General features: G+C 41.1%; 1 protein-coding gene across 1 annotated transcript in view; it reads left to right on the top strand.

The window, feature by feature from the left end:
* Nucleotides 1–23,922, top strand: part of LOC124721619 (constitutive coactivator of PPAR-gamma-like protein 1 homolog) — a gene marked incomplete in the record, with an annotated part of 229,198 nt that overhangs the window by 113,150 nt on the left and 92,126 nt on the right. The window contains 1 exon segment of the mRNA XM_047246678.1: nucleotides 6,591–6,731. Within this exon segment, the coding sequence (XP_047102634.1) occupies nucleotides 6,591–6,731 (141 nt within the window).

Below are 23,922 nucleotides of genomic sequence, written 5' to 3'. Positions count from 1 at the left end.
CAACTTGTGGCAAATGTGGTAAGGCCAATCGCTAAGGAGTTGATTATCCATCTTCTCTGAAGTGTGTAAACTGCTTTGGGGATCATGCTGTCTGGAGTAAGGACTTCATTACCTTCCTCGAGGAAAGAAAGATACAGGAGATTAAAACAACCAAGTGCATCCTATATGATGAGGCCAAAAAGACCTATAAGGTCATGCAGCCCTCCATGTTCATTACCTTATTTGCTTCAGTTCCTAAACAGCTAGTTCAGAAAACCAATGCTGCTGCACAAATAGGGGTTGCTAGTGTCTGCACTAGCATCTGCGTTTATCAATGTGCTTGTGCTGCTGCTATATTTTCGAAGCCCATATCTCCCCACAGAACATTAGAGCAAGCCGTAGTAGCCAATGTTGCAAAGCTCCCTGCCCCTCCAAAGGTTCAGTATGGTCCACCATCCAGTGCTGCCACTACCACTACCACTGCCACGGTTGTGGCTCTGAAGCCTCCGCAGGCTGCAAAATCAAAGGCAAAGTGGCAGCCACTGATGGAGACAGGTAGGAAGCAGTTGGACGATGTAGAAGTGTCTCTCAGTTCGCTTCACAGCTGATCGAACTCAATGTTGGCGTGAGGCTCTGATCTTGCACCAAGACTGAGCCTCCTACCATTGCAGGCTCCCTTCAAAGACGGAGAGACAGGGTGAAAATCTTACCCCTTGATAAATGGCTCTCATACTTCAGTGAAACACTACAAGGTTCAGGAGACATTCAGAGGAACTGAAACTGCTAACACAGGAGAGCCCTCTGTGCTTATGTTTGCAGGAAACGATTGACTCAGGCTCTCACATATCTTGTAGAACACCTCCATGACCATTTATCCTACTGGGAGACTTCAATGCTCATCTTTTATTGTGGAGCTTGACCCCTACTTGCCAGGCTTGCAGTTCTGCAATGTTTTTAACTGCTGCCCAACGTCAGAAAACCTCATAGTGAGGTGAAAGTAAGAAAAGGTTATGGCAAGCATTTCTGGACTCCTGTCAATCGTTCCACTTGTTCTACAACAGTGTGGGGAAACCATCAGGAGGATGTCCAGTGTAGGCAGTCGGTTACCTATAGCGGCGTTGTTGAAATGGGGTTTCTCCAAACAACATCTGGAGACATCGAGCATACAGTGGCAGACCATTTTGCACTGGCTACCACCGCTGTCAACCAGAATCCAGTATTCCATTCTTATGGGTGCCACCGTGGAGAGGGTTGAGTTGGACTTTCGGCCCACCAGTTCAGAGCTGTACAACTGCCCATTCTTGTTCTGGGTGCAGAAATCAGCACACTTGGATACTCGTGATATGGTGCAGTCACAGTCACAACCAGATCGAGTACAGCATGCTGCAGCAGTTACAAACAGAGTCTAATGAAAGCCTCTGATGATGGTCTAATTTGATGTGGCTGACAGATCAGTTGCCTGACTCGTGCCAAGAGGCAGTTTCGATCTCTCCCCTCAAAGTAGGACAGATCCGAAAATGTCCCAGTATTATCGTAGTGTCACCTAAATGAGCTAGCACACATGGTCATCTGCCATCTTGTCAAAATATTAGAGACCAAGCAGCTCCTTAGCTGCTCTGTGTGAATTCAAGAGATGGCAATCAACTGTTGGCAACCTGGCCCTGCTAGAGGCGGAAATACAGCAAACTGACCCTCCTAGATGTGTAAATCCAGAAACCTATTCTATATAAACAGCATTGTCTAGGGCTATTCTTTGACACCTGTAAGACGTATGACACTACTTAGATGCAAAATTTTCTCAGCCAGCTACATCAGTGGGGCTTTCGTGGCCACCACCCTATCTACATTCAATCCAGCCTCTCAAGATGCCTATTTAGGTACAGAGTCGATGATGTGCTGTCAGATAGTTTAGTGCAGGATGATGTTCCCCAGGGTAGTTTTTTGCTGCTCTTTTTGCTGTAGCCATTAACAGTATAATGTCCACAAGTAGTAGTCCTATCCTACGCTCCTTATTGGAGGATGATTTTGTGGTCTTCTGCTGTTCCTCCAATAAGCAGCGAGTTGCCAGTTTCATCTTACAGTGAAGAGGCTGGTGGAGCATGCTGCAAAGACTGCTTTTACACTTTCTGCAGAGAAGTATATGTGTATTCGTCTTAATCATTCCCATTGGAGTTTTAATTTCTCAGAACTGTGTATGTGAGACGCCATTGTCCCTTTTAAAGACCCCCCTAAGTTTTCTGGGCCTCATTTTTTACTCCAAACTAAATGCAAAGTACCTAAAGACAAGGGCCAAGAACACACTGAACATCGCGAAGTTTCTTAGCACAGGTCTTGGGAGCAGACAGGGTGCACTTGTTCTAGTTTTATAGGACCTCCATGTGATCACAGCTGGGCTATGGGTGCACAGTGTACAGGTCAGTGAGGCCTTCTCATCTGAAGATCATTGACACTATACTATATTGTGAAGGGATCAGGTTGACCAAGGGCACTTACAGGACCAACCCCATAGCCAGAGTCTGTGCTGAGGCTGGTGAACCACCAATTACGATCCAGCAGCAACTTACGAGACACATCGTTACCAGTTGGTCGTGGGCATCGAGGCTGTTTCGGATCCATGGAAAGTGTCTATTGAAGTCCGTTGGTGTGGGGCATCTACAGGGTCAAGTCCTGGGTTTTAACTGACTGCCACCCTGGTTATTGCAGAGACCCAAAGTAATTTTAGATTTAGTGCAGTGCAAGAGAGATTGCACTCCTGCATATATTTATAATACAATATTTTCTGACATGTTCAATAAGTGCTACACTGTCTAGCTGTTGTCACAGATGGGTCTAAGCAGGGCAATTCCATTGGTGGCCCTGTGTGCCCTGTTGTTTTCCCTGATCATGTCATCAAGATTTGGTCGCCTCCAGACTTCACTGTCTTCGATGCCAAATTGTCCGCGCTCTTGAGGATGCTGGAGCAGATGAGCTGTGCCATACCTGCTAAATTTCTCATCTTTCCTGACACCCTGAGTGTCCTTCGGTCTCTGCATCACTTGTAACCAGCCAGTGAAGTAGTTCAGGATATTCAGGGTGCCCTTCTCCACATGCAAAGGCTGGAGAGGGAGATGTCTTTCTGCTGGGTGCCAGGGCACATGGGTATTGCAGAGAATGGAAGGGCTGATGTAGCAGCCAAGGACGCATGTTGTGATCCTCAGTTAGTTCAGTGTGCCATTCCCCTGCATGCTAGCACCTAGCTGTTGTGTTTCACGATAGGAAGAAGAATGGCAGGAAGTGACAGACAATAAGCTGCATCTAGTCTAGTCCACAATGCAGCTGTGGTGTACCACCACCGAGCCACGCAGGCTCCTTACTGGCCTTCGGATAGACCACAGTCCTAAGATGCATGGCTTCTTGCTTCAGTGAGAGGTCCCTCTAATGTGTGGTGCATGTGGTGTACAGATCACTGTGCAACACATTTTAAGAGACTGTGTGTTATTTTCAGACCAAAGGGCAATTGCAGATTTGCAGACAGATCTGCCCTCTGCTTCAAGTGACATTCAAATAAATTTGTTTAGAGTTTTAAGGTTTTGTAATACGTCCAACGTGTTCCCGAAAATTTTAGGGAAATGTTCTTAATGTGTTAATGGCGTGACTGGCTCACCCACATTTTTTGTAAGAGGTCAGCCGTCACACTTCCCCATGCTGCAGTCTTAGTTCTTCTCTCGTATTTCTTGTGTTCCTTCCAGTTTCAGCACCTTTATGGTATTTTACAGAGTTGTTCATCCTTGTTTTTGTAAGTTGTCAGCCAGTCACATTTCTCCGTGCTGTTATTTTAGCTAATCTGTTGTTTTCTATGTTTTCTTACCACAGTCGTTTCCTCTTGTTGTGTTGGTAGTAGTTTCTCCAAAAATCTCACACACAAACAAGTTGTGTAAAAACTGGCCACAACTCTAGCTGCAACTCTCATAATGATCTATCTTATGCAGGCCACATGCTAGGTGTGTTCAAAAAATATTGGGAATTTTCTTTTTTTGGGAGTAATTTTGTCTATTTGCCTACAGTAATGTTATCTCCTTCAAAGTAGTCCCCATGATATATTATCTGCTTATTCCAGCACTTCTTCCAACCCCTAAAACACTTCTGAAACACTGTCTTTGGGATAGCTTGTAGCTCTTTCAGCAGTGCACTTTTAATCTCATCTAAGCTTGTAAGATATGGCCCATTAAGGTTCTCTTTACTTTTGGAAACAGGAAAAAAGCCATACAGGGTGTTATTTACCAAATGTGGAGGCTGGGTCATCGTTACAGAGTTGCTTTTGCCAAAAAGTCATGAAAGAGCATTGAAGTATGGGGAGGTGATTATCATGGTGCAAAAGCCATGAACAATTTCGACCCAAACTGAGGCATTCCCCCCTCCCCCCGGGATTGCTTCCCACAAATGGTGTTGAGCTTGTAGGTAGTGCTCCTAAATGATTGTTTGACCTTTTGACAGTAACTCATCATACGCTGTGCTGTTAAAAACGAATAAAACACTGAGCAGAATCTTCACATTTGACTGCACTTGCCGAGCTTTTTTCAGTCTTGTCAGTGCAGAATGTGTCCACTGGGATGATTGAGCCTTAGTTCTGACGTCATGCTTGAACACCCATGTTTTGTCACCTGTTCTGACATTTTTCAGTAGCTCTGCATTGTTGTTGATTTCATTTAGCGACTCTTGAACAACTTCCATTCGCTGCTGTTTGTGTTCGATATTAAACACCTTTGACAAAAATTTTGCTGTCATATGTTTCATGCTCAAAACATGCTCAAGATTTTGTGCCATGAGTCAGCTGATGTGCCAACATCATCAGCAACTTCTCTTATCGTGATTCCACAGTTGTTCAGAATCGTTTCTTTCACTTCTTCCATGTTTTCATCAGTTGTCGATGTGTTGGGGCGTCTAGAATCTGTGTCGTCTTCAAATTCTTCACAGCCATCTTTGTGATGCTAATACCATTCATGAACCCTTGTTTTATTCATAACGGATTTGCCAAAAGCAATAGCCAACATTTCTGAAACTTCATTATGTTTTATTCCATTTTTATAGCAAAATTTAATCAAAATTTTCTGATTCATCTTTAAAACAAATCAGTAATCTTCACTCATAAGCAAACACATGTAACCTGCTTGACAGCTGACGACAGACTTAATATCCAATGTGGCTACTGTTGTGCAAATACATTTCAGACATGATTACCACCACAGCAACACAAAATCGTGCAAATTGGACTATTACAGCCTGTGAAATTACAAAATTTCCAGTACTTTTTAACACGCCTTGTACATCAACACTGCCATTGTAATCTGTTGCTGTTGACGTAAAGATTAGTTAATTTCCATGCACACATAAAAATAAAAGTATTCTTACCCCATATGTTAAGCTCAAGACTTTACTTGTTTTCATTCTTCCTTTTTAGTAGTAAAAACTGTTTCAAAAAGATTGTACTTCAGACTTTTTATGAAAACAATATCAATTTATGGATAACTTGTGTAAGTAAATGAAAATGTAATTCCACATAACAGAAACTGTATATTTTAAAACGCCACCAAAATCTCCCCCCCCCCCTCCTCCCCCCCCTCCTCCCCCCCCTCTCTCTCTCTCTCTCTCTCTCTCTCTCTCTCTCTCTCACACTCACACACACACACACACACACACACACACACACACACAGACACGCGCACTCGCACACACTCAGAATTTAATGAAAGTACATAACGTTTAATTCAATTGCTGCCAGTGTATTAAATTGTGAGAAGATAACAGTCAACTGCTGCATTCCAGCAAAACTGTTCTTATACAAAATCTTAGTCACAGATAACAGGAGTAAAACAGTTCGTATCCACAGTGGAAAACCAATTTAAACTGTGCTATTGAAATTTACAGCACATAGGTAACTTAAATGGCTGTTTTTATTTGGTTGAAAAATGCAAAAACACAGAAAAACTGCTGTGAATAGACTGTAGATAGTGACACAGTGCTTGAAGATGGCATGCTTTGATGTATTTCAAGATCACAAGTGGCACAGTTCTCCCTCTTATATTGTCCCATCTTACTTCTCACGCTGTCCCGTCTGCCACATCTGAAATGAAGCTGACATGGCACTTACTAATATACTATCTCCTCATTCTTTGGTCTCCTACTCTCTTCAGCCCTTTTCCTTTTATTTTTGCCTTTCTCTGCTCTGCTCTTGACACAGTGATCTGTCCCTCCTCCCCCCCCCCCCCCTTTCACCCTCCCCCTCTCTACCACCACCACCACCATCTTCCTCCAACCAGTTATCCTTTGTACTGGGAGTTGCACCTACTGAACGTAATTATTGACCAGCTGTTTTTGTCACTTTGTGATGTTTAACAATTTTTGCTTATGTTTTAACATATTTCTTTTGATAAATTCAGCTCTTGCAGATTTGTGAGACTTTTCCACCCACTTGTCACCTCAGCAACGGCGTGTCAGGAAAAGAACAGGCCTACTGTGATTTCTTTGTGATAAAAATGATTTAATTTGCATATTATTTTTCCTCTATGACTTTTCAGCTTTTACAATGTTTCTTGAAGTAATCTCATAAGGCATTACTTTACTTATCATTTCAGAACAAACGGATGACAAATCAAGAGGATTCCCCAATAAAATCTGTGACTTTACCTACTGTACCACCAGAAGTTATGCGGACTGCTAGTGAAAGACACCAGAAAGGCCTTATGTCACCATATATATATCAGATTTTGACTCAGGTAAGTGTTAAAACAAACTTATGACAAGTTGATACCAAGGATGATTTCAAAAGTATGTATACATTGGCCAGAATACTGCTGTATAGAGTCACTGGCATTGTTTCATTTTATGGACCAGAGATATGAAAAAAAGTACCATTAATCTTGAAAGAGAAAATAAATTACTATGTGAGAAACTGAGATAAGTGCTCAGTTAATGTTTTGTTCTGAGGCAATAATTTTTTACGAGTTGGTGAAAGTAATGTTCCTTTAAAATCCTTGTCAGTAAATGGTACACCGTAACACTGCATGAAATCTTAATGTGAATAAGGAAAAATGGATAGCACTCTAGGAGAAATAAAAAGGCACTCAGAACATGATAAAAGTACGTAAGACGTGCTCTGCATGTGGCAGTAGCAAAGATTTGCACAAACAGGAAAAAATTACTCCAGGGACAAAACATTAAATAAATAGAGACAGAATTTCTGGCTAGTATTCACTTTCTGGAGGCGAAATACATAGTACTGGATTTAAAAGCCCACACACTGTATTTCTATGTGTGTGTTACTGGCACTACTAAATATCTCACTGTCATAGGTTAAGTACAGGATAACACAGATTTAACAGATGTTAGGAGTATATAGGGAAAAAAGTGGCTGGAATGATGATCAAATGTCAACATTATTAGTAACCTCATTGAGAAGAATAGGGAAGATAAACCAGATTAGCAAAGGTTAGGAGGGTTAGTTGGAAGGGGAATAGAATCCTGAAAAGAAGAAACAACAAAGATGAAGAAAAGGAAAAGAAAACATTAACAGTACAGGCTTTTATATGCGATTGCTTTAGTATGTGAACTGGAGGGAAATAAGATAGATGTAGAATAATGAGGAAAATATTGTTATTTTATTGAGAGTGGTGTTACATGAATAACAGGTGTAAAAAATATTTAATACAATACTAAGTGACTGGTAGCATGAGAGCAGTTTGACTCTACAGATTTTAATACTGGCATCAATAAAAGCAGTAAGTAATTTTACTTTGCTTTTCAAACACGCATTTGAGGAGCATTTTATAGAGTTATTTCTTTAACAGTATAAATTCTTTGATGTGATTATTGCATCTTATGTGTGACACATTTCTTGTTGGCCATAGTATACAATACCACCACCACCATTGTTACTTTAACCCATACCGTACCTAGATCTATACTACATCTCGTAAGGTTAATGTTTAAAACTGGGTATTAAAGGTTCGTTGTTGGTAGCAAGAGTGGTATGACCATTTTGACAATCAGAATTTCTGTAACAAAATTTTATTTTTATTTGGGCTTAAAATGGCACAGCAAATATCACACTGTTACTGACAACTTCTTTTGAATTGCTTTTTCCATGTAATTTCCATGTTGGGTGCACACAGATGCATTTCCCATGCACTTCACATTGGTTTGCATAATGTGATGCAGATGAGACATGTCTTTTGCAGTACAGCAGTATACCATCGGTACTACTTCAGCATCGCTGTACCTGTAGGGTAGTGGTTGCAAACTGACTGTAGTATCTTATATTGCTTTGCCATATAAGTCGCGTTGCTGATTGGCTGAAAGCTAATTTCGTGATGTCATATACAGTAGCCAATCAGAAATTGAATATATTACAGTGTCTTATAGCGTATTTGCATGAAACGTAACTCCAATATCTGTAATTGATTAACTGTAATATTAAAGGTTTCACACAACTTCATATGTTGATCTACTTGGCCGTATTACGAATACTCACTTGTATTTATTGCTTGTTTTGATTGATTTGATTTGATTTGATTTGATTTGATTTTAACAGGAGAGCTAAAACAGCTTAGGTCTAACCCGCCACTGCCCGCACCAAAACTAGGTTTATTGTGCAGTATCGCTCCTTTTGTATCTAGTAAAGCCAACCAGTGCTTTTGAATAGTGCAAGGAGTCCCTCTACCAGTTTTTTGTTAGATACAATTTCTTCAGGTCTAGTTGTCTCGAAGATTCTGTATCTTTTACTCTCCAATGCCATGCATTCAAAGATTAGGTGTGATGCAGTTTCTTCACTCACATCACAGATCCTACATTTAGGATCGTCTTCCATTATACCCATTGTGTGTAGGTGTTTTTTGAAGTTCCCATGGCCGGTCATAAGTCCAGTCATGAGTTTGATCTCTTTCACTCACTTGTATTTATTGCTTGTTTTGATTGATTTGATTTGATTTGATTTGATTTGATTTTAACAGGAGAGCTAAAACAGCTTAGGTCTAACCCGCCACTGCCCGCACCAAAACTAGGTTTATTGTGCAGTATCGCTCCTTGTGTATCTAGTAAAGCCAACCAGTGCTTTTGAATAGTGCAAGGAGTCCCTCTACCAGTTTTTTGTTAGATACAATTTCTTCAGGTCTAGTTGTCTCGAAGATTCTGTATCTTTTACTCTCCAATGCCATGCATTCAAAGATTAGGTGTGATGCAGTTTCTTCACTCACATCACAGATCCTACATTTAGGATCGTCTTCCATTATACCCATTGTGTGTAGGTGTTTTTTGAAGTTCCCATGGCCGGTCATAAGTCCAGTCATGAGTTTGATCTCTTTCACTCACTTGTATTTATTGCTTGTTTTGATTGATTTGATTTGATTTGATTTGATTTGATTTTAACAGGAGAGCTAAAACAGCTTAGGTCTAACCCGCCACTGCCCGCACCAAAACTAGGTTTATTGTGCAGTATCGCTCCTTGTGTATCTAGTAAAGCCAACCAGTGCTTTTGAATAGTGCAAGGAGTCCCTCTACCAGTTTTTTGTTAGATACAATTTCTTCAGGTCTAGTTGTCTCGAAGATTCTGTATCTTTTACTCTCCAATGCCATGCATTCAAAGATTAGGTGTGATGCAGTTTCTTCACTCACATCACAGATCCTACATTTAGGATCGTCTTCCATTATACCCATTGTGTGTAGGTGTTTTTTGAAGTTCCCATGGCCGGTCATAAGTCCAGTCATGAGTTTGATCTCTTTCCTGTTCAATCCCAGGATTACCGAGCTTCTTTTGAAACATGGCTTGGGCATCATTACCTTAACATGTTTTTGTTTATGGACCTTGGTCCAATATCCTATGTGCTGTTTCCTAAGCCAGTTCCGTAGTTCTAATTTGATCATAGCCTTGGTGATTGTCAAGACAGGTTCTGGTCCAATAAATTGAGTTGTTGCACCCATTCTAGCCAATCTGTCAGCTTGTTCATTGCCACAGATCCCTGAGTGGCCAGAGACCCACCCTAGGTACACCCTATTGCTTCCCCCTAGCTCCACCAGAGCCATGTAGCAATCTGCAACAATCTTAGATCTTGTTGCAGGAGCTGCTAATGATTTCAGGGCTGCCTGGCTGTCTGAATAGATGTAGATGCTACGATCATTGTAGCACCTACTCATATTCTCCTCCACACATGCCCTGATTGCAGTAATTTTGGCTTGGAATACAGAAGCCAGTTTCCCTAGAGAGATGCTGCTCTCCAGACTTGGCTGAACCCCATACAACCCTGCCCCAACGGCTTGATCTGTTTTCGACCCATCGGTCCCCCGTACAGTGTCGAACTGTTTTCTCCCACTGCTCCCTACTTCCAATTATTATGTTGTAGGGCTTGTCGAAGCAGTTAGGAGTTATTATATAGTCAGCGGGCATTTCCCCAGCCATACCTATATTTACCCCACTCACTATGTTAGTGTGTGATTCTGGATATCCAAATGAGACCCAGTTTCGGCCAGTTTTAAGTCTGCATGCCCCAGCTGCTGCCTCCATCTTAACCCAAAGGTGAAGTAGAGGCATGTCCAGCATGGCTTCCATTCCAGCGGTTGGTGTGTTGCTAATTCCGCCCATTATGGCTAAGCAGGCCAATCTCTGCAACTTAGCAAGCTCTTTAGCTGCAATCCGCTGTTCTATCTTCTTCCACCACACTACGGCCCCATTGGAAATCCCAGGTCTAACCACTGTGGTGTATATCCAGTGCATACCCCTGGGGCTTAGGCCCCGGTTTTTGCCACAAGCCCTCCTAGTTCCCACTAAAGTGCTTTTTTCCTTGGAGCAGATACTCTTAATATGAGGGGTCCAAGTTAGCTTCTCATCCAAGGTTACCCCTAGATATTTCACTGTCCCCTTCACAGGTAGAGTTTCATCGAAGAGCTTTAGATTCCAACTTGCATGCTGAATATCTCTCTTCGTAAATGGCATCACAACAGTCTTCTTAGGATTAACTCTCAGATCCTGTTTAATGCACCATTTTTGCACAATGTCCAACCCTCCTTGTGCCATATTCCTGACTGTGTCAGTTAATTTGCCAAGTATTAACATGACGAGGTCATCTGCGTATCCTTGGCAGAAGCATTGTCTGGAATTTAGTTCCTCAATGAGTTTGTTCACCACTAGATTCTACAATAGAGGAGACAAAACTCCTACTTGTGTGCAGCCTCTAGTGGTCTTAATTACCATCTTTTCATTCATCATGGTATCCTCTACCTTCCTTCCACTAAGCATGGCTGTGGTCCACCTACATATAATGGTCCCCAGATCATGCACCTTTGCTGCCCTTACCATGGAATCGAAGGTTGTGTTACTAAAGGCCCCCTCGATATCCAGGAAGATGCAAAGGGCTATTTCTTGGAAGTGAAGTGCTTTTTCCACCTTCCCGACGAGTTGGTGGAGAGCTGTTTCACATGATTTACCTGGTTGGTATGCATGTTGGTTCAGGTGTAGAGGGATCCTAAATAGCCTCCTCTCCCCGACGTATACATTAACCAGTTTTTCCAGTGTTTTGAGAATGGAGGAGAACAGACTGATTGGTCTCATATCCTTGGCCTTGGTATGATCAATTCTCCCTGGCTTTGGAATGAAGACAACCTTCACTGCCCTCCAAACATTGGGAATGATTCCTACTGCTAAGCTAACCCTAAATAGCATGCATAGGATTATTATAAGCTTTCCTCCTGCCTGTTGCAGGAGAGCTGGAAAAATTCCATTTGGGCCAGGTGACTTGAACGCCTGGAATGTTCCCACTGCCCACTGGATTTTGTTGAAGTTCACACACTCCTTGGCCGATTCCCAGTCCTCTCTTCAAGTGTCTGAGAACCGTTGTCTCTCTGGGGTCACATACTGGTCTGTGTTATCCGGCAGAGCATATTGAGGAAAGTAAGTTTTGAGGAACAATTCCAGCGTCTCGTGTGCTGTCTTTGTATATTCCCCATCCTCCTCCCTCAACGTACATCCTAGATTAGTTGGTACTCTAGTGAGAATCTTGTGAAGTCTGTCTTGTGCAGCCGTGCCTTCCACTTCCTCACAGAATGCCTTCCAGGATGCCCCGTTTGCTTGTCTTATTGTAAGGTTGTAACTGACAAGAGCCTCATGATATTTAGCCCATTGTCCTTTGTGTCTCGCAATATTAAACAATCTCCATACCTGTTTTCTATGTGTTTCCAATTTGTTATTCCACCAAGGAACACTCCTATTTGTGCACTTCCTGGTGATTGTGCAGTTGTCTTGATATGAGGTCACTATGGCAGAGGTAACATCCTCTGCTACTTCCTCAAATTCTACTGACTTCCTTATCATGGTTTTAATTTCCGATAATCCCTCCTATATGTCTCCCAGTCTGTTTTCCTGGGATTTCTATAAGTCATGATCTGTCTGATTCCCATTTCAACCTTGAATTTAATGTACATGTGGTCTGATGAGGATGGCTCCAACACCACATGCCAATGTTTGACCTAGCTACCTATCGTCATGGAACCAAATGTTATGTCAATTACTTCTTCCCTTCTGCTATTCCTGAATCTAGGTTCATTGCCCCTATTCAGGACCTGTAAGTTGTTAGCTAAGAGGAATTCAAGAAGGTACTCACCTCTACTGTTGGTGTCCTTGCTGCCCCACACTAGGTTGTGGGCATTGGCGTCCCACCCCACCAGCAGTTGGTCACCTTGCTGATGGCAAGTCTCTACCAGTCTCCTCACCTCCAAGGGAGGGGGAGAACTGTCTTCATAAGGAAGGTATGCTGAGGCCAAGACAATTTCCCTCGTGATACCTTCCTCACAATGCTACATTTTGATGGTCACTAAGTCCCTAGAGCAGAAATCCATCATTGGCATGAAAGAAATGCTGTTTCTAACATAGATGCATGTTCTGGAGTTTCTTAGATTTCTAGCATAGATCAGCTTACCTCCAGTGCCTCTGAGGCCCGATACACCCCCTTTGTATAAATAGGGTTCTTATATCAGGGCCACGTCCACTTCCTGTCGCCCCAGGCAGTGGCTCAGGGCAGCAGAGGCCCCTTTACTGTGCTGCAGATTAATCTGCTCTGTCTTACTGCCATCTATGAGGTCTTTGAAAACCCTGACGGTGACCTGCGAGAACCCTAAAAACAGTTTCAGGTCCTGCTCCCGCATCACCTTCAGGGACTTCTCACCAACCTCCACCACCAGGGTTCGTCCTTCCGGAGCAACCTTCTGGTTAATCACTCTCCAGTCTTCTGTTGGGACTTTTGGGTTCTGGGCCCCTATTTTCCCAAACAGAGTCTTTGGAAAGACTTCCTTAAGAATCTTGGGTACCCATAATGATATCTTTGCGGTCTTAAGAATCTCCACTGCCATCTTGACAAGCAGCTTCGCATCTTCCCACGGGGATATCATGGGCACCTTGTCCTTGAGCCATTCTACTGTGTGCACCCCCTCACAGACAAAAATGAGTGCACCACGGTCTAGATAGACCCTCCTGAAGTTGGAACCTGGGCCAGCGTCCCCCCCCCCCCCCCCCCCAATCTTTTCAAAGAGGGCCATCTGTACTAGTTCCTCCTGCTGCGAGGTAATGGCCACCAGTGGATAACCTTCCTGGATAACTGCCATCCTAAAAACCGAGACTGCAGTACTATAGGTCTGTTTCCCTATTTCTTGCCTCGATTTTTTCTGGACTCTCTTATCCAGGGAGGAGGGAGTCTTTGATAACTCCCTTATCCGCTTAGCTGTCTTTGACGTTGTGGGGGTCTGCATGTCCCCTCCAACCTGAGACAGTTTTTTCCTGGGGGTCTTGGGTTCTAGTCCCTTTACTTTCCTCCATTTGTGTTTAGGAAGCCATTCTTTCCCTTCCTTTTCCCTCTGTTCCCTGAGTAGCTTCCTCCTTTGGACCCCAGACAAGCCTTTGATCTTAATCTGGTCTAGCTTCTCGGTTACAGTTCCCACTTCTGGCTCAGGTCTAGACCCTGATTCAGTAGTGGAAGTGCCTTCCATCGGTTCAGTCCCCGATGTTTGGGTATCTGAGGTCTCAATTTGCCCCTCAGTTTCTTTTTCTGTAATTGTGTCCATGTTGGTCCCATGAGATTTGGGGATCTAGAAGGTCCACACCACGAATACCCCACACGGTGTAAGGCTAATTACTCAGGGAGGTCGCCCGGTATCCCTGAGGCTCTGTTTGCGACACATCTTCCCATGTGCCACACACCCCTCAGCACAGATCGCATCACACCTTGGGTTGGGTCATGGAATAGGGTAGGACTAGGAGTGGATAGGGAAGAGGGGACATTGTGGGACACTCTTAGTCTGATCCATTGGCTGAGGCCTTTCTGGCAGTAGGTCCTCTACCTTCGGCATAGCCCTCAGCTTCCTGCGGATACGCAAGCCTCTCCACCCGCACGGACAGTGCTTCGTCAAGGTGGTGTCCCCCGGAGAGGATAGACAGCTTACGCTCGTATGAAAATTGTGCAACGAATTTAACGATATTATTGTTTTACGTGGCAGTTTGTCATATAATTTCCGAACACAGATTGTATATGCGAGGTTACTGCATTATTAATAGATGAACAACAGGCACATGTAACACAAACAAATCTGATGTTTGATAAAACAACAAGGATAACGTTAATGTTTATTTCTCCTTAGATTGTATTACATGATGCTGGGTATGACAGCTTGAAACAAGCAAGAAAAGCAGAGTTGTACATTACAGGACTGCTAATAATTATACAGATTTTTGAATACACGTTATCAACATTAGTTTCCCAGGTTTATCACCTCACCCAAATACTTAAGCTACTTGTATCTTGTAGGTCTGTTTTTCCATATTTAAGGCTGATATTTTCAGTGTGGATATTTCTGCTGCCTTGGAACTGCATGTACGTTGTTTGTGTACCATTTATGAACAAACTGTTACTACTGAAATACTGGTTTGCATTTTCTGTGTTCAGAGTAAGTTTTTCCTCCAGATCATTTTAAGTGCTATCACTAGCTACAACAGCTGTACCATCAGCATGTATCAAGATATTTGGACCCTTTAGTGTACTCATATCATTTATGTAGAGAACGAAAAGCAGTTGGCCCAATACTGTGTTGGCTTTGAGGGGCTCAGGGATTCTTCCATACACTTGTTTATTAGAAATGTCGGTGGCTCTACTGGAAACTCTGAACAGTAATTAACTACTCTTGTACACATGTCATCCAACCCTATTGCATTCTTTTCTTTTTTTCATTATGTGATTATTTTTTTATATTTCCATATCATTTGTGAGAGACAGGAATAAACATGCTGTTACATTTACATTGCTTAAAAAAATATATTATTGTTTTTGTTTTGTGGCATTTTGTCATATGATTTTGTGTTCGTAGAAAATGGAAGTGATTAAATGTGGGTCCAAAAATTCCTTTCCTTCCTTTTTAAGTAACATGTTGGTACTTCTTTTCTGCCTGTGCTAAAAAGTCCAGACAGTCTTTGCCATATTAAGTGTATAATTGCTTTCTTGAAGTACATGGTCTTTATTTCTTTTAGCAATCTGCAGTAATCTCTCTCTCTATCTCTATCTCTATTCATGTAGTCTTCATTATTGGTTTGATTCCCCCCTCCCTATCTCTCTCTCTCTCTCTCTCATACGGATGTTTCAGGCAGGCAATCTATGAAGCAAGGAAACTACATGATATAGTAAACATTGGGAAAAAGAAAGCAAGCAAGGAACTGGATGTGTAATTAACTCCATTGTTTACCCTAAACAGAAAGATATTGCCATAACCCCTTAACTCTATCCTGTGCAAGCTTCATCATCTCCTAGTAACTACGGCAACCTACATCCTTCTGAATCTGCTCAGTGTATTCATGCCATGGTTTTCCTCTACGATTTTTGCCCGCTACACTTCCCTCCAATACTAAATTGATGATCCCTTGATGCCTCAGAACGTGTCCTACCAGCCAGCCCCTTCTTCTAGTTAAGTTGTGCCGCAAATTCCTCTTCCAAGTTCTATTCAGTACCTCCTCATTAGTTACATGATCTACCCATCTAATCTTCAGGTTTCTTCTGGAGCACCACGTTTCGAAATCTTCTATTCTCATCTTGTCTAAATGATTTATTGTCCATGTTTCACTTCCATACATGGCTACACTCCATACAAATACTTTCAGGAAAGACTTCCTGACACTTGAATCTATACTTCATGTTAACAAATTTATCTTCTTCAGATACGGTTTCGTTGCCATAGCCGGTCTACATTTTATATCTTCTCTACTTCAACCATCATCATTTATTTTGCTCCCCAAATAGCAAAACTTGTGTACTACTTTTAAGTGTCTCATTTCCTAATCTAATTCCCTCAGCACCACCTGATTTAATTTGACTTCATTCCATTATCCTCATTTTGCTTTTGTTGATGTTGATCTTATATTCTCCGTTCAGGACACTGTCCATTCTGTTCAACTGCTCTTCGAAGTCCTTTGCTCTTTCTGACAGGATTACAATGTCATCTGCAAACCTCAAAGTTTGTTTCTTCTCCATGGATTTTAATTCCTACTCCTAATTTTTCTTTTGTTTCCTTTACTGCTTGCTCAATATACAGATTGAATAACATCGGGGATAGGCTACAGCCCTGTCTCAGTCCCTTCCCAACCACAGCTTCCCTTTAATGTCCCTCGACTCTTGTTTCTGTACAAATTGTTAATAGCCTTTTGTTCCCTGTATTTGACCCCTGCGACCTTCAGGATTTGAAAGGGGCTATTCCAGTCAGCATTGTCAAAAGCTTTCTCCAAGTCTGCAAATGCTAGAAACATTGGTTTGCCTTTCCTTAATCTAACTTCTAAGATTAAGTCGTAGGGTCAGTATTGCCTCATGTGTCCTACATATCTATGGAATCAAAAGTGATCTCACCCGAGGATGGCTTCTACCAGTTTTTCCATTCATCTGTGAAGAATTCGTGTTAGCGTTTTGCATCCATAACTTATTAAACTGATAGTTAAGTAATTTTCACATTTTTCCACACCTGCTTTCTTTGGGATTGGAATTACTATATTCTTATTGAAATCTGAGGTATTTCTCCTGTCCCATACATCTTGCTCACCAGATGCTAGAGTTTCGTCATGGATGGCTCTTCCTAGGCTATCAGTAGTTCTAATGGAATGTTGTCTACTACTTCTGGGCCCTTTCAGTGCTCTGTCAAACTCTTCACCCAGTATCATATCTCCCATTTCATTTTCATCTAGGTCCTCTTCTATTTCCACAATATTGTCTACAAGTATGTTGCCCTTGTATAGACCCTCTGTATGCTCCTTCCCTTTTTCTGCTTTCCCTTCTTTGCTTAGAACTGGTTTCCTATCCTGTAAGCAGTATCTATCTTACCCCTAGTGATGTATGCCTCTACATCCTTACATTTGGCCTCTAGCCATCCCTGCTTAGCCATTTCGCACTTCCTGTCAGTCTCATTTCTGAGATATTTGTATTCCTTTTTGCCTGCTTCATTTACTGCATTTTTATATTTTCTCCTTTCATCAATTAAATTCAATATTTCTTTTGTTACCCAAGGATTTCTACTAGCCCTCATCTTTTTACCTATTTGATCCTCCGCTGCCTTCACTATTTCATCCCTCAAAGCTACCCATTCTTCTTCGACTGTATTTCTTTCCTCCCTTCCTGCCAATCGTTCCCTAATGCTCTCTCTAAAACCTCTGGTTCTCTCAGTTTATCCAGGTCCCATCCCCTTAAATTCCCACCTTTTTGCGGTTTTTTCGGTTTTAATCTACAGTTTATAACCAATAAATTGTGGCCAGAGTCCACGTCTGTCCCTGAAAATGTCTTACAATTTAAAGCCTGGTTCGTAAATCTCTGTCTTACCATTATATTATGTATCTGAAATCTTCCAGTGTCTCGAGGCATCTTCCACAGATACAATCTTCTTTCATGATTCTTAAACCAATTGTTGGCTATGATTAAGCTACGCTCTGCGCAAAATTCTACCAGGCGGCTTCCTCTTTCATTCCTTACACCCATTCCATATTCACGTACTACTTTTCCTTCTCTTCCTTTTCCTATTGTCAAATTCCAGTCCCTCGTGACTATTATATTTTCAGCTCCCTTCACTATCTGAATAATTTCTTTTATCACATCATACATTTGTTCAATCTCTTCATCATCTGTGAAGCAAGTTGGCATATAAACTTTTACTACTGTGGTAGGCCTGGGCTTCGTGCCTACCTTGGCTACAATAATGCGTTCACTATGGTATTTGTAGTAGCTTATCTGTGCCCCCCCCCCTTTTTTTTTCATTAATAAACCTGCTCCTGCATTACCCCTGTTTGATTTTGTATTTATAACCCCGTATTCATCTGACCAGAGGTCTTGTTCCTCCTGCCACCAACGTCACTAATTCCCACTATATGTAGCTTTAACCTAACCATTTCCCTTTTTAAATTTTCTAACCTACCTGTCCAATTAAGGGATCTGACACTCCAAGCTCCAACCCACAGAACGCGTTTTCTTGAAGAAATTAATGGTTAAATAAACAAACCTCCCGAAACTGCACTTGCGACAACTGCTTCGAAAGACTTTCCCAAGCACTTTCACAGGAGTGTGTCCAAGTACTATCCTCAAAATAGGGAAAAATTTCAAACCTTCAGCTAGTGTTGATTACTATTATTTGTCATGTAATTTGTTTAAAGATGTTATTGACTGTGTAATTTATCCTTTAACTTATTGTGTAAATAAGTCTCTAGATGAAATAAGTTCCCTGAGAAAGTAAAAATTTCTAGAGTTGCACCGATATATAAAAAAGGTGAAAAGAACTGTCCCACTAGCTGTAGGCCCATATTCATAACTCCTTTTTTTCCCCTAAAATTTTTCAAACAATAATGTATTAAAAAAAATAGTGTTCATTTGAACAAATCAAATGTAATCAGTGATAAACAGTTTGGGTTCAGGAAAGGTAAATCCAAAACTGACTCTGGATTCCCAAGTAAAATTTGTCCTAGTTGTGTTCGAGGCTAGGGGCTATGCCCAGTCTATGTTTTGTGACCTGAGCAGAGCTTTTGATTGTGTAGAGCATAATGCTTTGTTGAATAAGATACTCTGTTACAGTTTTGATGGCAACAGTATAAATATGTTTAAATCTTTCCTAGAGAACTGCCAACAAGCTGTATGCATTGATAGAGAGAAGTCAAATTTGGTTTATATTAGGTCTTGAAAGCCACAAGGGTCTGTGCTCGGATCTTTATTGTTTCTGTTAATGATTAAGGATCCCCTCCCAGGGGACACCGCCTTATTGTAGGCACCTTCAGTGGTGGGTGGGAGGGTTTGTGTGCTCTGATGAGGTTGAGAGCTGCACTGGCAGTAGCGTAGCTACTGGCAGGCTCACCCAAGACAGAGTGGTCTTGACTAAGGAGCTAGACAAAGTGTGTCCCACACAATAGGGTAGGGGGGACTCTATAGGCTAGGTTGTCAACCCCTCTAGGGGAGCTAACCCCGAAATGAAAGCCCGGTCCTCCAGATTGGGGGTTTAGTGCAGGGTTGACAGGATTGATACCTTGCTAAGGTATGGAATGGGAGATATTGCACTGCAGGAAATCAGGTGGAAGGGAAGAGGAGAGATTTATAAGTAGAAATTCTTGATGTACTATTCAGGAAAAGACAAGGGGGGGGGGGGAGTTGGGTTTATAGTGTCCAAGGATATGTGTAGATCAGTTATTGCAGTCACCCCATATAATGGAAGAACATGTACTGTGCATATGAAAGGCAATATGCACCAGTGGAAGAGTCAGATGAGGATACTGTGGATATCTTCTGTGATCAACTACAGGAGGTGTGTTATGGAATACCAGGATATGATCCCAAAATAGTTCTTGGCGACTATAATGCAAAACTTGGAAAGGAAGAGGCATTCAGAAGTGTGATTGGTAAGGAAAGTCTGCATGATGAAACTTATAATAATGGTATGAGGGTTGTCCAGTTTGCTTTTGCAAAGAAGTTGAAGGCAGTAAATACCTGTTTTCCGAGGAAAAATATCTACAAAGGGACATGGAAAATACCAGGACCAAATGAAGCAAACCAAGTAGACCATATATTGATATCAAAGAGGTGGGCATCCGATATGGAAAATGTGTGCACTTTCCGAGGAGCTAATTCTGATTCTGACCATTACCTACTAGGAGCCAAAGTGAGACAAACTTGCCATGGCTGCCAGAGGAAGTAGTACCAGAGTAAAGAAATTGAATATAGAACAGCTAAAAGATAGGTCTACTGTTCAGGAGTAACCGGACAGATTGAGACAGAAGTTACAAACAAAAGATGGTGGAGATGATATACACGAAGAATGGAACTCTATTAAAGATGTAATTCGGACAACAGCACATGAAATACTGGGGGAAGCAAGGAGACTTAGCAATGAAAACTAGTGTGATGAATGTAGACAGGCAGTGGAACAGAAAAAAGGATGCGAGGCCAAAATGCTTGCATGGAGTACTAGATCAAATCAGGCATTGCATAAAGAAAAGAGAATAGAGGCAGCGTGGGTATGCAGGAGGAAAAAAAGGGAAGCCATGAAGAGAAAGATAGAGGAGATGGAACAGCACTACAATAGGAGAAAATTCTACAAGAAAATTAAAGAAGGAACTCAAGAATAGAAACCAAAAATACAGCTTGTAAGGACAAAGAGGGAAATTTGCTAACAGATAAACAAGATGTTCTGGACAGATGGAGAGAATATTTCAAGGGAATTTTGGGGGGCAATCCTACCAGGAATGAGCAGCCACTCTATTATACCGTGGATCCAGAAATAGAGGGACCAACATTAGAGGAAGTATGGAAGGTAGTGCATTGTTTAAAAAACTATAAAGCAACAGGAACTGATGAAATAACTGCAGAACTGCTAAAAAATGGGGTAACTGATCTTCATAAGCAGATTCACAAACTTATTAAGTTGATACGGAATCAGGAAAGAATCCCAGAAGAATGTACCTTAGATGTAATCCAACCAATACACAATAAAGGAGACAAGACCTGCTGTTCAAATTGCCAAGGAATTACCTTGCTGAATGTAACCTATCAGATGTTCTCTAGTATTATCTACAACAGGTTAGCACCGTATGCAGAAGAGATTTGTGGGAGTATCAGTGTGGATTTCAGCCTAATAGATCAATATTTGTGTTGAGGTAAATACATGAAAAGACATGTGAAAATAACATTGAGCTTCGTAACCTCTATGTAGACTTCAAGCAGGCCTTTGATAGTCTAGATAGAGCACAAATGCTAAATGATTTGCTGCTGCTTGGTATACCATCAAAGTATGTCTCACTTATTCAAGCAAAGTTGGCTGGTTCCAAGGCTGCCAGTGCGAGTGGATGGAGAACTGAGCAACTGGTTTAGCGTTAGTAAGGGAGTCAGCAAGGGGGGACACTCTCTACAGTACTTTTCATTCTGACTCTCAAAGCAGCCGTGCGGAAGCTTCAGATATCTGGTTACTTAGGCACAAAGTCGACTCAGATATGTGCATATGCTGATGATGTAACAATTGTTAGTAGAAGAAGGGTAACACTAGAGAGGACAATATGTGAGATGAAAGAAGCCCCAGGACCTAAAGGCCTTTCTATAAATGAAACAAAGGCTAAGTACATGAATTTCACCAGGAGGGAAAATAATACCTTGGATAGACTTATCAGCAGATGGTTTCAATTTTGAACATGTGCAGAACTTTTACTTTTTGGGCTCTAATATTAACAGCACAAATTCCATGTCAACTGAAATAAAACTGCACATCCGAAGGGGTTATAGAAGCTCCCACATTTAAGAAGTTGTTGGCCTCTAGATTATTAAATAGGCAGTTGAAGCTGCAACTATATGAGGTCTTGATCAGGCCATTTGTAACCTATGGATGTGAAACTTGGATGCTAACGAGTGTTGATGAGCAACAGTTCAGGATATTTGAACGTAGAGTGCTGTGTAAGATCTTTGGGGAGTTCAGGATAATAATGGTTTCTGGAGATCTAGAACGAATGCTGAGCTGGACCACCTCATACAAGGAGCTGACAACATAAGAATAAAAGTAGAAGAATAGCCTGGTTTGGGCATGTCCTCAGGATGGATACTGGAAGAACAACAAAAAAGATTTTTAATGGAGGCCAACCGGAAGAAGACAGTGAGGAAGCCATGAAAACAGTGGATAGATGATAGGGAAGAAAACGGTGCTGGAGAGGGCAGAATGGAAGAAACTTTTTGATGAGGGTAAAACCCACACAGGGTTGTAATGCTGTGAGAAGAAGAGAATGATTAATGATCTACCTTTATTCATAAATTCTCACACAATATTATATGCCAGTGGCTCAACTTTTCTAAATAAAAGCACAAATCTAGCCCCACTGAAAATATTGACTAAAAATACCATGTCTCAATCTTCATTATGGTTCAGAGCGAATGGTTTCTTGCAAAATGAAAGTAAAACCCAGGAACTTTATGTTAGCTTGAAGGAGATCCCTGACCACCATGAACTAGAAACTGTTGAAATTTTAGGTGTTACTACTGACAGCAAATTGACCTGGGAAACACACATCAAAAATATATCAGGTAGACTTATAAGACCTATTTATGTAATAAGAAATTTAAAAAGATATGTTCCAGATAACTATGTGAGATCAGCATATTTTGCTTTCTTCCAAAGCATTATATCATATGGAATTTTATTGTGGGGTAGTAATCGTTACACAAATGATATTTTACTTTTGCATAAGAAAGTATTGAGAGTAATTACTGATTCCAGTAAATGAGAACACTGTAAACCTCTGTTCATCAAATTGCAATGTGTTACAGTAGTAAACATATTCATTTATAATGTTCTGTTGTACATTAGAAACAATGTTTCAAAAGTTGTATTGAGAAGTGATATAGCTATGATACTAGAAACAGAACATGTGTAGACATGCCACATCATAGACTATGTAAATCACAGAACTCGTACCTAGTCCTTGGACTAAGGATGTTTAACAGACTAAGCAAAGATTTTAAAGAATTCCATGTAAATATTTTTAAAGCCAAATTGTGTAATTTACTAGTAAACAATCCTTTTTAAACTGTTGTTGAATTTTTTAAAGATGAAAGTACTGCTTGGTAACTTGTGGTTTCTACTTTTTTCACACAAACTAAAGTACACTGGGAAATGTATGCTCTTGACTTTGTCTATTGCTGTAATAAGCTGAATGGCAATAAAATTTTATTATTATTACTCCATTTTTCTGAGCTAAATGTAACATCTTTAGTTTTTTAATGTGTCTTACATCCATAAATGTAAATGCATTGTGTTTTGGTTTGTCCATAATTTCTGTTGACAGCTTGCAATGATCTGAAATTAATATTTAATACCTGAACTTTTTATATAGACTGATGACATGATCTACCATTGTTGCTAATGGTGGAACAGCAGCATCCCATATAGCAGTTCCCCCTCCCCCCCTCACTACAATTTAGGTTAAGTTTTGATTAGAGCATATAAGTCCCTTGAATGAGAACTGCCTTCTAGTGTTTTTATATTATCACCAACTACTATTATGTAAGTGAATTCTCTGATATCCTTTTCTAGTAGTGCATGAGGTTACTTCAGAAAACGTCTTACCTGACAACTTGGAGATCAGTACTGCCCTAGTATTAAGCTCTTCTTCCTTTCTCTGTATAACTGCTGCTTCAAGACAATTTCTGTATGTTTATGTCTTTCCACAAAGTGGCATCCTTTACCTTTTTGTTTAAATGTATAGCAACTCTGCCTCCTTTATGTCCCACTCCACTGAAAAATGCAAGTCTCTTGTATTCAAAAATGTGACTGGAATATTTACATTGTTTTGTGTATTATAAAAGCTATGTCTTAGTTTGTCTCAATCTTTGACATCAACGCCATCTGGCACCAAGTTAAAACAATACAATCCTCGAGTCTGCTGTCTTCAGCCTG

This window comes from Schistocerca piceifrons, chromosome X (assembly GCF_021461385.2).
Source record: "Schistocerca piceifrons isolate TAMUIC-IGC-003096 chromosome X, iqSchPice1.1, whole genome shotgun sequence".
In the NCBI taxonomy this organism is placed as follows: Eukaryota; Metazoa; Arthropoda; class Insecta; order Orthoptera; family Acrididae; genus Schistocerca; species Schistocerca piceifrons.
Note: the sequence above shows the minus strand (reverse complement) of the source record. Positions and strands in the feature narration are given on the sequence as shown.